This window comes from Spermophilus citellus (assembly GCF_964194105.1).
Source record: "Spermophilus citellus genome assembly, chromosome: 5".
Classification (NCBI taxonomy): Eukaryota; Metazoa; Chordata; class Mammalia; order Rodentia; family Sciuridae; genus Spermophilus; species Spermophilus citellus.
Genome location: NC_138186.1, coordinates 82864391 through 82880238, shown reverse-complemented (window position 1 = coordinate 82880238; position 15848 = coordinate 82864391). Strand labels below are relative to the sequence as shown.

The 15848-nt window shown below is 34.6% G+C and overlaps 1 protein-coding gene across 3 annotated transcripts in view; it reads right to left on the bottom strand.

Moving 5' to 3' along the window:
• Window positions 1-15848, bottom strand: part of LOC308649911 (regulating synaptic membrane exocytosis protein 1-like) — a gene marked incomplete at its 3' end in the record, with an annotated part of 191887 nt that overhangs the window by 103070 nt on the left and 72969 nt on the right. For 2 of the 3 annotated variants that reach the window (XM_081295805.1, XM_081295806.1), the window contains exon 2: window positions 14845-14925. The exons of the other annotated variant lie outside the window; for it this stretch is intronic. In XM_081295805.1, coding sequence (XP_081151931.1) covers window positions 14845-14925 — 81 coding nt within the window. The remainder of the gene's footprint in view (window positions 1-14844; window positions 14926-15848) is intronic. 3 annotated transcript variants of the gene reach the window in all.

Sequence of the window (15848 nt, the reverse complement as noted above, 5' to 3'; positions counted from 1 at the left end):
ATGAGCTCTGGCTTCACTATCAGTGATCATAAGCACATATGAGGCATTTTTCTGTGCCTCAGTTTTCTCATGAAGATAGTAATGGTATTTCATAAAGATTGTAAGGGTCAAATGTACATGGAGTGCTTGAAACATATACAAACTTATTGTTAAACTAATTAACAGAGAATTATCTAAGAACTAAAGCCAGACATTCTTCTGCTTTGATCTTATACATAACTTAGGTCAGCAAGGTGTTTTAAAACAGTAGATGTATGTTCTTTTCTTTTTTGATGCTCCCATGAAATGGCCTCTCCATTGTGCCAGTCTTCTTCCTTATGGATCTCTTTAAGGAATCATATTTTTGGAAACATAATTGTCTAGAACTACATGACTCTTCCTTTTCCTTATGTTTCAAGTTTCCTAAGGTAATTTCCAGACTCAAAGTGAGTCTTTCTTTTTCCTTACTCTCCTCATGGCTACATTCTCATGTCACCAAGGCCTGCTAGTTTCTCCTTCCAGATGTCTCTCTTTCATTTTTTTTGTCACTGCTACCTCATCTTTACTGTTATTAATCATGTCTGGCTATTTTAATTATGTACTCATTGACCTCCTCTCCAGGAATGCCCTATTCTGATACATAATATATAGTTCTGGAAAATTCATTATCCTGAAAAGTACTCAAGTGGGCAGATCTCCATTCAGACACTTTCATGTCTTCCTTCAGAGTAAAATAAGTTTTTTGAGGCTGTATTTCAAGGACATTCATAAACTGACCCCAACCTCCTTTTGAAGATTTATATTTCCCAACTTATTTGCCAAATAGATTTCCCAAGGCAGACTCTACATCCATGCTCCCTTTGCTGGACTGCCTCATTCTTACTTCTGAACTTTGGCCCAAATCATTTTCATAGGCTGAGATGTCCTGATCTCTTTTTACCTAATTATAATCTTCAAGGAAAGCTGTAACACACACACACACACACACACACACACACACACTCTCTCTCTCTCTCTCTCTCTCTCTCTCTCTCCCCCCCCCTGAGGATACTCTGTTTTAATTTTTTAAAGTAATTCACTTGACATGTTATTTACTTATATTTTGAGGTATCTTTTACACCTAGCCATAGATTTATCCATTGATCTATCCATCTAGCCATCTCTCGTCTTTTGCAATTATATTAAAAAACAACTTGAAAGCAGATTCTGTATCTTATGTTATCTTACAGGGTTTCCTTTCCTTGCCCTATTCAGTATATTTCTTGGAACATAGGTTGTGTGCAAAACATGTATATTAAATAATTAGAGAAAACATCAAACAGTAAATATAAAGTGCTACAAGAAATATGATAAAATATTAAGTATTACAGAAACTAACAGGTTTTCCTGACCTCAATTTTTTAGGTAGATGCCATTTATCTGTGATTTCATGACAATCTGTAAGCTCTTGCAATAGCCTTATTATCATGCTGTGTTATAATGATCTGTTTACTTGTCTCTAAGCTTGACTAAGTTTCATCTGCTTAATTGTTTATGTCTCTAATAATGAATGAATGAGTTAAAGTGAGCACATGTCAAAGTAAATTGTACATATGTGGGGTCATTTGAAAATGATAAAAAATCAGTATTACCAGAAGTTAAATAAACCTTAAAAGGTCTGTGTTAGCATGCCATTCCCTGCAGTTGTCTATCCAATACTCTCAATTACACATTACATAGTAATGCTATGTAAAGACACTAAAGATAGCCCAGACACATTCACCGTGTTTAATATTTGTTATGTGCATAATAGATGAGTACATTCATTTATCTACCATCGTCATTTTTCACTCAATAAACACTATTCTGCATACTGTGCCCAAGGTCCTGGGCATGTTTTTTTTTTTTTTCTTTATTTAGTACTTTACTTCTAATACCAGTACAGAAGTAGCCAGTGGGTACAGATTCTCCTTTGACTATGAGCTTCCTGTTTTTGCACAACCATCTATTTTCTTGGCACAGGCAGACCGTTCTCATTCTGGACAAATGACTCCGTGGAAGAGCAGAGGAAATAGCAGTGATTCACAGAATAACTAGGCTGGACCCTGAGGCACAGCAACTTTCTAATAATAATATTGCCAATATTTATTTCTCTTTGCATTCTCAGTACACGGAGCTTCAAAAGATAAGTGGAGTTCAGAGATATTCACATTAATTTTGACTTACAGAATCATTACATCCTAGCTAATCTTCATTTTTGCCAAACATATCAGTGCAAAATATCAGTAATTCTAAATCAAGAGAGTATTTCAGGATTACTTGGGGAAATTTTCCAAATACATATTTCCTGGTCTCCATATTTGTGCACAGTGGGAAGCATTTTATACACAAGAGGGTAGTTTGATGTGTAATGTAGGACTTTTTTAAAGTGCCCTATGCCTTTTTATGTTACTCCTTTAAAAAAGATACACAGAGGGATAAAAAGATGCAGCCTATATTTTTACTGGACTGGCTAAATGTGGTTATTTTCAAACTGTACCAGTATGAGTGTCCTTAAGAGCTACACAAATATTTGCTAAATGGATAAAACAGTGAATAATGTAAAGATTTTTCACTGATACTTTGGAACATTTTGACTTTAAAAACCTCCAAGGAGGGCTGGGGTTGTGACTCACTGGTAGGGTGCTTGCTTAGCATATGTGAGGCACTCAGTTCGATGATCCTCAGCACCACATAAAACAAAGACAATTAAAAAATTTTTCTTTTTAAATCCTCCAAGGAAATAACTAGTTATAACTTTCTTCTTCCTATCCAGATGAAAAACACTAAGATTTAGGAAGAACTGAGCCAAGCAAGTGAGTATCAGAGTAAGGACTGAAAACACGTGCTCTAACCCTTACAGCCAGGGTTTCTCCATCATTCCATTTAAAAAATTGCCAGGTTCTTCTCTTTCATTATTGTTGTAGTCCATTTTTTATTTTATAGCAAAACACCTGAGATCAAATAATTTATAAAGAATAGAATTTTATTTGGCTCCTGGCTCTGGAGTCTGAGAAGTCCATGAGCTGTGCTGAGGCCCTGGTGAGGGCCTTCTTTCTGCATCATAAAATCATGGAGGCATAACATGGTGAGATAGGAAATTCACTAGTTCAAGTCTCTCTTCCTCTTCTTAAAAAACTACTAATGCCCATCATTAGTGCCCCTCATGACTTGATTTAATCCAAAATAACTCCCAAAGACCTTACCTAAATATAGCATTAACAAAAATCTGGGGATTAGATTCCTAACATATGAACTTTAGGGGACACATCTGTAAGTGCAATAGCACTTACAATGTAAAATAAATAATTTACATATTTTGAATCCATTCTGTACTATGAATCCAGGTGCCTGAATTCTAGACCTGGATTTGCCCCTCTCCTGCTGAATGACTCCAGGGTAAGTCACTAAAATAGCTCATGCTTTGTTTTCTGGGTTTTGTTTTGTTTTATAACAGGCATTGAACCCAGAGGGTGCTTAACTCCTGAGCCACATCCTCAGCATTTATTTATTTATTTATTTATTTATTTATTTAGGAGACAGGGTCTTGCTAAATTGCTTAGGGCCTCAGCCTCCAGAGCCACTGGGAGCCAGAGGGATTACAGGCTTACACCACTGTGATCAGCTCATGCTTTGTTTTCTCTGTGCAGGCCAAGTGCACAAATCATCAATCTCAATTGTTGCCCACTTCATGGGGCTTGATGGAAAGCTATACTGAATAAACTCAGTCAAAAGTCTCCTTGAGATTATACAACCTTTGTTACTTTATGAAATCTTTTTAGAAAAATTTATTTTCCAGTGGACAAATATTTTACCTATGATTGGTCAGGAGAGTGGGAGGAATGGAGAACCACTAAGCTGACTACTTGGGCCTAGCCCTGGGTTTATGGTTTAAAAATGAACTTTAGGCACCTATTTCTAATAGAATCAACAAGAAAATAAAGTATAGGAATAAAGGTAGATGGTTTGCACAGGAGAGTAAAAAAATGCATTTGGCTCATACATGCTATACTCACAGGAATTTAAAAAAAAAAAAAAGGATGTACAAAGAAAAGAGTCCTCTAATGTTAGGGTTGCCAACACAGAAATTACTCAGACCATCATTATTTGAGGACCTAGTTTAGTCAAGAATAGATAATTTGTGAAATCAATTAAGGACTAGTCAAATACTAGAAAATATAACTGATATAAAACTAATGCATTTCTACTCTTACAGAACTAAACTCTTAATATTGAAGCAACTGAAGACAACATCTTTCTCTATAGGCATTTAGAAAGAGATAAACACAATATTATCATTGAACTAGAGCAGAAACAGGGGCTTTGGAAGATTTTGTGAATTGGCATAGAATGATTTGCATTAGCCAGCAAATCATATAAAGAGAAGGAAGACTATAAAAGCCACACAGTTTTTTTTTATTCTGTCACTTCCTAATTATAGCCATGAATTGAAAATGTCAATGTTCCTAGTATTCTCTATTTTCAAGTTACTGGTTGTACTGACTTTTTCTAAAAGGCAAAAACATATTTTTTGGTTGGGCTTTTATTTTTCTAGTGTTAACCAAAAATTAATCTTGATCCCTACTACAGGTGGTATCAGAACTACGGACTATGACACTACATATCTCATTGTATATGAAAAATTTTAACTAAACCTAACTATGAAATTCATCACAAGTTTTATAAAATCATGTGGCTAAAATTAGTACAGAGAAAACTTGCCTCTAAAAATACCTTCATTTATGATAAAATATTTAACTAAAATATTCCTTGCATATGAAAAATATGACCCCTTTCTTCTTGTTTAGATGTTATTCAGTCAATAAAATATCCATGTAAAACAGTAATATTTTTATCTGGCATATATTTTTAAATGTTTATTTACTCTAAAGTATCTATATACTTACAAAATTATTAAATCTTATGTCCCAGTAGAATACCACTGTGAAAAAATACTACAAAAATCAAACATTTAAAGTGGAAAAAAAATCTGATGTTTCAATTCTTATTCCATTTTCCTTTTCATAATTTTTTACCTTTATACCTTTATACAAAATTTGAAGTCATATAAAAATAGCTAAACTAACACAATTGAAATTTCTAAAATCTTTAATTATAAATGCCTTTTAAGATAACTTTCTGTGCAAGCTTAAAACTTTATGAGAAAATATATATGTTTACATTATGAGTCAATGAATATTAAGCATATTAGAGATCACACACATGACTTGAAACTTCCTCCCCCTCAGTTCATAGCAGAAATTCCTTTTCTTTCTCATTGCTTCCAAAATGTCTTGACTAAATTCCATTGGATCCATTTTTGTTGTGACCAACAGGATACAAACAACCAGTGCATTTTGTCTCAGCTGCCACAACTGACTAGTCCTAAAGTTCTCATATACCCTGGGAAACTATTTGCTATACTACATAGAATCATGGTCCTGCCTTCTTTAAAGTGCTCTGAAGGCCTCTTGATGCAAGCCTCATATAAAAATTCAAGGCCAACAAGAACTGTAAGATGGAATTCTTTTTTAAAAAAAATTTTTCTAGCTGCATATGGACACAATATCTTTATTTTTTTAATTCATTTTTATGTGGTGCTGAGGATCGAACCCAGTGCCTCACATGTGCAAGGCAAGCACTCTGCCACTGAGCCACAACCCAGCCCTCTAAGATGGTATTCTTACTTACATTATTCATTGCCCTCTTTTTCCTCATTTACTTCCTCTGGTATTCTTTGAGTTCCCCAGACAGACATGGCACACATAGGACCATATAAGAATGATCGCACATACTGTCTTCTCTGCCTGCAATTCCCTTGCTCTCACTCTTCGCAAGGTTGATTTCTATCTTCCAAGTTTCTCCTTAAACGTCACAACATCTTAGAATCTTCCATGAACAAACTCTCGGTAAGTAGCTTCCCCACATAGCTTTCTATCACTGCACTCAGTTTAGGCCCTTGCTAAAACGAAAAATATTATTAACTCTGCTTGTTTGAGATTTTGATTTTTCTCCTCCATACTCTTAAGCCCTAAAGGGCAGTGGCACTGCCCTATCATCCTAATATCCACTGCCTGACACTGTACTTTGCACACAGTGCAGAAAGGTTAAGAATACACAGACTAATTCACTACAAAGAAGGCAATAAACTGCTTCCCCTACTGCACATTCTCAACAGTTGAAGAAATTCACTTCTCTTTCTTCAATGCCTTCTTCCCATCCAAAGCTGCTTTAACAGGCTTCCCTGAAGAGGTAGACCACATCTGTGCTGAGATTTAAAAAAAAAAAAAATCCAGAGAATTTGGAAAAGATAGAGTAGAAAATCTCAAAAATTTCAGTAGAAAATCTCAATAACTTCTGAGCCAGGAGACCACATGGCTCAGGAGGAACACAGGGACAAAAGTTTCTAAAGCAGGGTAACGGGGTTAGATTCCAATATTTATAGGGTCTTTCCCAAACTATTGGGAGGAATCATTATATTTCTAATGGGATGTGTCTGAGGTAGTGACAACCTGCCAGTGAGTTAGCCAGTCTTCTAAGTCATCCCTGAGTTGGGAGCATTAGGCCACACACCCTGAAGACCACGATCGGTGTGCAAAATTTAAAGCCATAGTCACATAAGGACAAGAGCGTCTTCCAACTGTTACAATATCAAGGATACACTTTTGTTTGGTCTATTATCTAGCATAAGATATAGCTGTGATGTTAGATATATGATTTAAAATGAGAAATCATATTTTCAATTGTAAAGATATATATTTCCTATACTGCTATGGGAATACTTCCCAGAGTTATATTTTTAGAGCTCAAGGTTGACTATTTTAAAATTAGGTTAAATGTATGCTACCAAATCTACATGAATAAATTCATTCTCAACCCATATATGTTGGTCCTCAGAAGTCTCTGTGTTTTGATTAAGTCTGCACAAAAGTTGTTATTGCTGAAAAACGCCATGCCCTTGAGATCTGAAAAAGCATGCCTATTAAAAGAAAAATGTGGATGGCAGCCTCCTCGTCAATTCAAGCCTGACTCATCTAAAGCTGTGAAGAAAAGGAAAGAGTGTGTCTGACACACATGCCCATGTCAAAACCCTCAATATAGCTGGAGCTCAAGATGATCAAGTCAAGGACACTAACTATCGTTATGTACCAAGATGACTTCTAGAAGAGAGGAAGCAAAGAGGACAAAGAATGGCAAGGCAAAAACTTGAGAAGAAGTCGAATTTACCTGGAACATAATCCATTTTTTGATAAATGAATGAAACTGATAAAAATTATAGAACCTACAAACAGATGACTAACAATACAAAAATATATAAATAAATATAAATAAACACAGTGTCAAAACCAGGTATCCATTTTTTTTTCAAAGATAACCAGAGAATCTCAAGGCTATTAAAGAACTTGTAGCTGTAAGTTCTTTTAGATTCTTTCTGGTTGGCTCTTTAAACAGAACCCAGACTCTGAGGTGACGCTGGTAATTTTTATGTGATGAGTCTGGTCATAATGCAGAGACATCGAAGTGCTGTCAATCACCCAAAAATCATGAATGGTAAGAGTTATGAAGAAAAGCTAGATACAGCCTCTTTGGCTCACCCCAATGACACCCAGATATACCATAATGATCACTTCTCAGTCACAGCATAATGCCCTGGAGCTTACGTCTGTTTCCTCTAAACCCATCAGTTAGCACTTCCCAAGGAAAACCTGCTTGAGAAAACTTGAAAAAGTTTTCACTTGGCCCACAAGTCTCACCACCTTGCTCATACACACTCAGTGAACATGCATGTCTCAGATAGCCCTTGGCTTGCCATTGGCCCTGTGAAGCATGTCCGCTCTCTTCTTTGAGATTTGCTAGTAATAAATACATTGCTTCTGTTATTTCATGTTTTTCATTCTTTTGGTATTGCTTCCTCTATGTCTCACCAGATCAGTACACTGAAACCCAACTCTCCTTCCATCATGGCTATCCTAGTAGGAATAAACTGAATGAAAATCAGAGAAGAGCCTACCAGTAAAACAAGTTTCTTGTGATAGTAACAACAGATCAAGTATCAGATGCCTAAGTATTAGGCCATCTACCAGGTATCCCACAAAGGCATGTTACCAAGACCATCTCCCAGACAGCCTTGTAAGGACAGACCTAGAGTTCCTAGCCACCACCCAGAGTGACCTCAAGACTAAAGTAGGGAAAAGCAGAACACATACTCAGAGGCTCCAGCAATGATGCTTTAAATAACGCCAGCACAACATAATATTTTGCACCTTACAATAACTTTTCTTTTCTTCTGGAAAGCTATATCACGAACTTACCCAATTACTTAATTATTCATCCTTCAAAATTCATAGTAACAGAATTGTAGACTCTAAATTTTTCCCTTTATCAAACGAACCCCAAATAGAATAAATCATTTTCTCTTTTAAACATACTCCTAATGTAATACTTATTATGCAGTATTGCAATTTATTTGGTTGTATAACAATTTGCCCCTCACTTAACTTGAGAGAAAACCCTTTAGACAAGAATTCCATCCCATTTATTGATGGATCTTACACTTAGGCTTAGCAAGCCTCAGATTCAACTAATTGACAAACTTCACTAATATTTTGATGTTTCTTTCTTTGATCAAGTGATCTCAACTCATGCAACATGCTTAAACTATGACCAAGTGACATATTAATTACAACATAAGTGGAATATTTGAATATTTATATATATGGTTATCAAAAATATTAAAGTATATTGATATGCGTATCTATCAAACTAGATTTGCATAATAGAACGTACCAAGTAATGTAGCCCAGTCACCCTGTTTCCTCTATCTACCAAATATTCTGTCTTTCTCTTTACCTAGGAAAGCTTTTTAGAAAAGTCACACACGTACACCATCACCTTTTCCTGACTTATCATTTTCTCCTCAAGTATGCCTGAAGTGCAGCCTTCCCACCCAGTGATATGTTAAAACTGCTATGACAAATGCTACCAATGAGTCTACATGACCCAAACTAAAAGTCATTTTTTATCCCATGATTTATTTCTTGACTTTTCAGCTGTATTTGTCACTGATGGGCATCCCTCTAAATCCTGTACTACCTTGGTCTCTAATCTTCCTGCTTTTTTGACCATTATTTCTCAGCTGTGCTGGGGGATCCCTTTTCTAGTTCCTTAAGTATTGGTTTTATGTAAGGACTGCTCTGCTATTTTTCTCCTACATATCTTTTTATAACGTCATCTTCTTCAGTTGACTGAGGGCTTCAAGTTCATAGACACAACAGTTTATGAATCTATACCCTTGGATATCTGACAGGTACCACAAAATCCCTTTATCAAAATCTGAACTTACCACTGCCTACAGACCTAAATTTCATTCACATTCTTAATTCAACTTTTACTTCTTGGTTTGCATCTCTTCATCATCCAAGCCATTAATGTGATATTTTCCCTAAACTTTTTCCTTACAAATTGGATTCAACTGACCTTCAAGCGCTGCCATTTCCTTTTCAGTCTGCTTTAGAAATGTCTTTTTCCCATAGCTCTATTACTTCTCTAAGTTGAGATCTCTGCACCTTTCCCTGGACTATTACTATTGTCTACTAACTGACTTGTTTGTCCTTAATTTTGTCTATATCATTCATTCTCCATTCCTCCTTCTTCTGAAAATAAAGTCACTGATACTGTAGATATATACACAAATATGCACATTGTACAAATTCCTCAAAAATCCCCTCCCAGTTTAGTTTTTTTCTCTTTCAATATCAACCTACAAATGCATTTATGTAGACATAGGAGAAATCAACCACACCACTCTCCATAAAGAATTAATAGAAATAAGGAATAAATGCAGACTTTAAATTATTCAAGCCACCTACCAAAAAGTTCACTATTTTCATCAAAGTAATAGAATGAGAAAGAAAGAAAGAAAGAAAGAAAGAAAGAAAGAAAGAAAGAAAGAAAGAAAGAAAGAATTCATTAAAAGAGCCCCTAGTTGCTTGTTCTTGTTTGCCACAGTTTTACTAGGTTCAATTAAGTTGTGACAAGAGTTCCACAACTATAAATATGTGGAAATTGAAAGAGAAAGGAAGAAAGCAAATAGATCTGGAGCCTTTCTGATAAAAGTCAAAATGGTCACTTCATATCTAATAAAGTCCAATTTAAAGTGCAATTTGGAATAAGTGGGACCAATTAAAATGGAACCTCAATATATACAACAGAACATATTTTAAAATCAATGTTACCTCTTCAAAGAACTTTCCCAGAAATTACTTGAATCCTACTAGAAGTAAAGTTTCCTAATTCCTAGAACATAATATGAGAAGGGAGAACCATAAGTTTTCTGTTAATTATCAAGATAAGTTCCATCACAGGAAAATGATTTTACAGTAAGAACATTTATAGAAAAAGAAGCTGGGTGCAGTGACGTATGCCTGTAGTCCAACTACTCAGGAGGCTGAGGTGGGAAACTGCTTAAGCTCAAGAGTTTGGGATCAGCCTGGGCAACACAGCCAAAATTTGCCTCAAAATATTAAATAAATGAAAATACAGAAAAAGAAATATGGCAACAACATTAACAGTACTTCTTCCAAGTTTTTAATTTTATTGAAATAATTATAAATAATTTTACTATGGTTAAATCAAAATTATTCTTATTCCTTGGAAAATGCTGATTCAATGAAGAAGATGATATGCAAATATATTATTGAGATAAAAAAATCTATAATATCTATTTAGCCTCTGGAAATTTATTTTAAAATATCATATCGTTTTGTTGAGGATGAGAGACAGGGATCTCATTTCATTCTTTTACGTACAAATATCCACTTTACCCAGCACCATTTGTTAATGAGGCTACCTTTTCTCCAATGGATTTTTTTGATGTTACTTTTAGTCACTTTTGTCAGATGACTGTATTTGTGTGGGATTTTCTCTGTTTCTTCTATACTGATCCATTGGTCTACATGTCTGTTTTTATGCCAGTATCATGTTGTTTTTGTTATAGGGATCTACAGAATAATTTGAAACTGGGTATTATGATGCTTCCTTGAATGGGTCTGACTCTTCTGGATCTTTTGTTCTGCCATATGAATTTTAGGATTGTTTTCCCCCACTATTTCTATGAAGATTATCACTGGTATTTTAATGGGGATTGCATTGAATCTCTGGATCTCTTTTAGTAATAGGGTTATTTTAACAACATAAATTCTGCCTATCCATAAACATGGAAGGTCTTTTAATCTTGTAGCATCTTTAATCTCTTTCTTCAGTGTTCTATGATTTTCATTGTAGAGGTCTTTTGCCTCCTTTATTAGGTTTATTCCTAGGGTTTTTTTTAAGCTGTTGTGAACAGAATTATTTTCCTGAATTCTTTCTTAGCATTTTCATCATTGATATATAGATAAGCTATTGAGTTTTATATGTTGATTTTGTGCTACAACTAAATTTTTTGATTAGCTACTTTATTGAATTTTTCTATTAGCACTAGAAGTCTTCCAGTGGGAGTTTTAAGATCTTCTAAGTATAGGATCATACCATCTGCAAATAAGAATACTTTAGCTTCTTCTTTTCCTATTTATACCCCTTTTGTTTCTTTCTCTTGCCTAATTGTTCTGGCTAAAATTTCAATGACATTGAATTTCAATTACATAAAATTTCGATATAACAAATTGAAGTGGTAAGAGTGAACATCTTTGACTTGTTCTTGATGTTAAGAGAAATTGCTTTCAGTTCTTTCCCATTCAGCAAGATGCTAATTTTGTTATACATAGCCTTTATGATGTTTAGATAAGTTACGTCTGTCCTTAGTTTCTTTAGGGTTTTCATCATGAAGCAGTGTTGGATTTTGTTGAAGGACTTTTTCTGCATCTATTGAGATAATCATGTGGTTTTGTCCTTGGTTCTATTTATGTGCTGTATTACATTTATTGATTTGCAGATATTGAACCATTCTTGTATCCCTGTGATGAAACCAATTTGATCATGGTGTATGCTTTTCATAATGTGCTCTTGAATTTGATTTGTTAACACTTTATTGAGTATTTTTGCATTTAGTGTCCTTAGCTGGTCTTAGTATTAGAGTGACTCAGAATGGATCAAAAACCTAAATATAAGACCAGAAACTATGCAACTGTTTAAAAAATAAGAAAAATACTTCAGCATATAGGCACAAAGACCTCCAGGAGGATAGAATCCCTAGAGCTCAGGAAACAAGCAAGAATCAATAAGTGAAATTGCATCAAATTAAAAAGTTTCTGCACAGCAAAAGAAATAATCAACGGAGTGAATGGACAAGATACAGAATGAGAGAAAATCTTGGCCAGCTGTTCCTCTGCCTGAGGTCTACTATCCAGAATACATAAAGAACTCATAAAGACTCAACAAGAACTCAGAAAGACACAATACTAAAAAGAAACACACAAAACAAACAAAAAAAATCAGTAAATGCAGAAATGAACTGAACAGACATATCCTAAAAATAGAAGTACCAATGGCCAACAAATATATGAAAAATGTTCACCATTATTAGCCATCAGGAAAATGTAAGTCAATACTACCTGAGATTACAGCCATAAAAAAAGAAAGACTTATGATTTTGCCAGTAAATGGACAGATCTGGAGACTATCATGCTAAGTGAAATAAGCCAATCTCCCTTCCAAAAACGGTCAAATGTTCTCTCTGATATGTGGATGCTAAATCAGGGAGAGGGGCGGAAAACAGAAGTCCAGTGGATTAGACAAAGGAGAATGAAGTGAGGAGGTATGGGAATAGGTAAGAGTAGAATGAATCAGACATAACCTTCCCATGTTCATACATGAATACATGACCAGTGAAATTCTACATCATCTATAACCTCAAGTAATGGAATTCTAATTAGAATAAGTTATGTATGACAAAATACACTCTACTGTAATGTATATCTAAAAAGAATTTTAAAAAAAACTACCTGAGATTTCTTTTCACTGCAGTTAGAATGGCAATCATCAAGACATCAAATAGCAATAAATTTTGTTAAGGATGTATGGAAAAAGGAACTCTAATACACTGTTAGTGGAAATGTAAATGGGTAAAGTCACTATGGAAATCAGTATGAAGGTGCCTCAAAAAGCTAAAAATAGAACCATCACATGATCCAGTTATACCACTCCTTGGTATTTATCCAAAAGAATATAAGTCAGCATACTTTATAGATACATGCAATATAATTCATAATAGCCAAATTATGGATTCAGCCAAGGTGCCCATTAATAGATGAATGGATAAAGAAAATGTGGTGTGTGTGTGTGTGTGTGTGTGTGTGTGTGTGTGTATGGGTTTTAATCAGCCATAATGAAAAATGAAATTATATCATTTACAGGAAAATAGATGAAATTAGGGACCACAATTTTGAACAAAATAAGTCAGACTCAAGAGATAAAAGTACTGTATGTTTCCTTTCACATGTAGAAGCTAGATGGAAGATAACATGTAAAACACGGGATGCCAAGAAAGGAAACCTTTAAGGAAGGGAAACAATTCAGGAAGAGGGATGGAATCAGGGGGATTGAGGAAGAGAGTAGGAGAGGTAATAGGGAGTGAAACTGATCAAATAATGTTTTATGTATATGTGAATATGACACAACGAAATCCACCATTCTGTAAAGATAATATGTACCAATATATTGGAATAGTATAAAATAAAAAACACAATTTTATATCCTAAATCATAAATATTCTAAAATTAATTAGTACTGTTTGTAATAAACAAAACATAAGCATTTCTATAACTAAACACCAAGGAAAGCAGGGAGTAGAGAAGAAATCAAATAAATAGAGTTCTGAATGTGGTTCTTGATGAGATACAATGTAAATAGCTGTAAAACTGTGCAGAGTAGCATGATATATGCAATCCTCTGGATAGAAATATCTTCCATATAAAATTAAATTAATTTTCTCTTTCACTTATAAAATATTATGGCAAAATAGTTACAATTTTACTTTCTTCATATCCTTTTTACTACTTTATCACTTCATTTTGGTTTTTCCTTTAGAGAATTATGATACAAACTAAAGGAATCTATAGAAAGTTAATCTGAAGACACATTTCTTCAAAGTCCCTTCCACAAAGCTTGGAAGAAGGCTCTCCCCAGGAATAACTACTTGACTACAATGATTACACTAACCTTACTGCTGCTTCAGAGACACCTGAAAGAAATTTTAACTTTTTAAAACTGGGAGCACAACACTATTCAAAGGATTAAATAGATCACACTAGTATAAAGAATTTTAAAATTATTTACATTTATCTCATAAAAATTCACATTTGAAATTCAGAGCTTGCATATTTTATTTCCTATTTCTAATTTTCCCTTTTGTTGATTAATTAATAGTCAATCATTCATACCTACAGCTAAGAATGCATTAATAAAAATGAAACTAGATGGAGAATCCACTCATTTAGAATGTCCCATTACCTTTAAATAATATAGCGTGAAGGTTGGATAATGAGCTAGTTATGAATTTTCCTTACCTACACACTCTGGCCCCCATTCAGCACCCTATCTAAACTTTGGCAAAAAAGCCAAACCAAACCAAAACAAAAAACAGAATTGCTGCTATTCTATAGCCCTAAAACACATTTCCTTTCCTCTAACTAGTTTCATCCCTGCAATATTATTAGAAATGTCAGTTATTAAAGATACTTAATCCAGAGCTCATGTTTCCAGATAACTTCATCTAATTCAATAGTAGCCTTTTTATTATACCAGAGAAGCCAGAATATCTACTCCCACATGCAATGTGAATTAATAAATCTGTAACCAGTGATCTGTGTAAGAGACGACATTTTCAGTCAATAAAACCAATGCTATACTTACGGTGGAGGTTGTTGGGGCTGGTTTTCAGCATTTCTTGGTGTTTTGCAGGCAGCAGGCTTCGCCATATCCCTGACAACACACCTGGGGCGCATGATAGACAGCATAACGCACTATTAATTATAAAAAAGGGTAGAACACATCTGGAAATTAAACAGGGTACTGAAAACACAATCTATAGAAAAGTCTTTACAAGCCCCTTCAATATTAACCATGGGGTAATGGAAAGGCCTCTAGAATTAAAAAATCTTTGACTCATGCTTCTAAGAGTTCAGTTATACTCAAATAAAATCTGTGCTGGCCTCTGTACTTGGTTTTCATTTTAGCATCAATAAAATGATTGTCAGCAGCTTTCCCCATAGCAGAAAAGCTATTGAAAGCTTTGGCTTCACCATATGAAGACATCTGAAAGCTTAAAAATAGGAACAGCTGTTGTGTTGACATGTTAAAAATCGAGCAGGATTTTCAATGGCTTTGGCAGTTTTACTAAAAAAAAAAAAAAAAAAAAATATGGACTCTTGTTTCATTCCATTAGTCTCCACATAGGTCTTTCTGTTTATACAAAAAGAGACCTGAAAGGCTTTAAGATATTCTCCACAGTCAAAATTCCCTTTACACTAATTACAAGTAGGAGATGGCAAGACATGTTCATACAAATAGTGCACCTGCATTTGTGTGTAGTAAGAGAGAGTATCTCCACATTATGGCAATAAAAGGTCTTTGTGCATTAAGTTCTTCATGATAAAATAAGTTAATGCAGAGGGTAAACAATATAACAGAGTCCCAAAGTGGAGAAGGAGTTGATATTTTTATTCTCATGTTTTGTTTCCTTGCAATGCTAGGGATTGAACCCAGGGCCTCATGAATATCAGACAAGTGCTTACCAATGAACTACATCCCAAGTCTTTTTACTCACATATGTGAATTTATGGAGCATGGAAGAGATTAATTGGCCAAACTCAGAAAACATTTCAATCTGAGGCTATACTGTACTTGGATGACTCAGA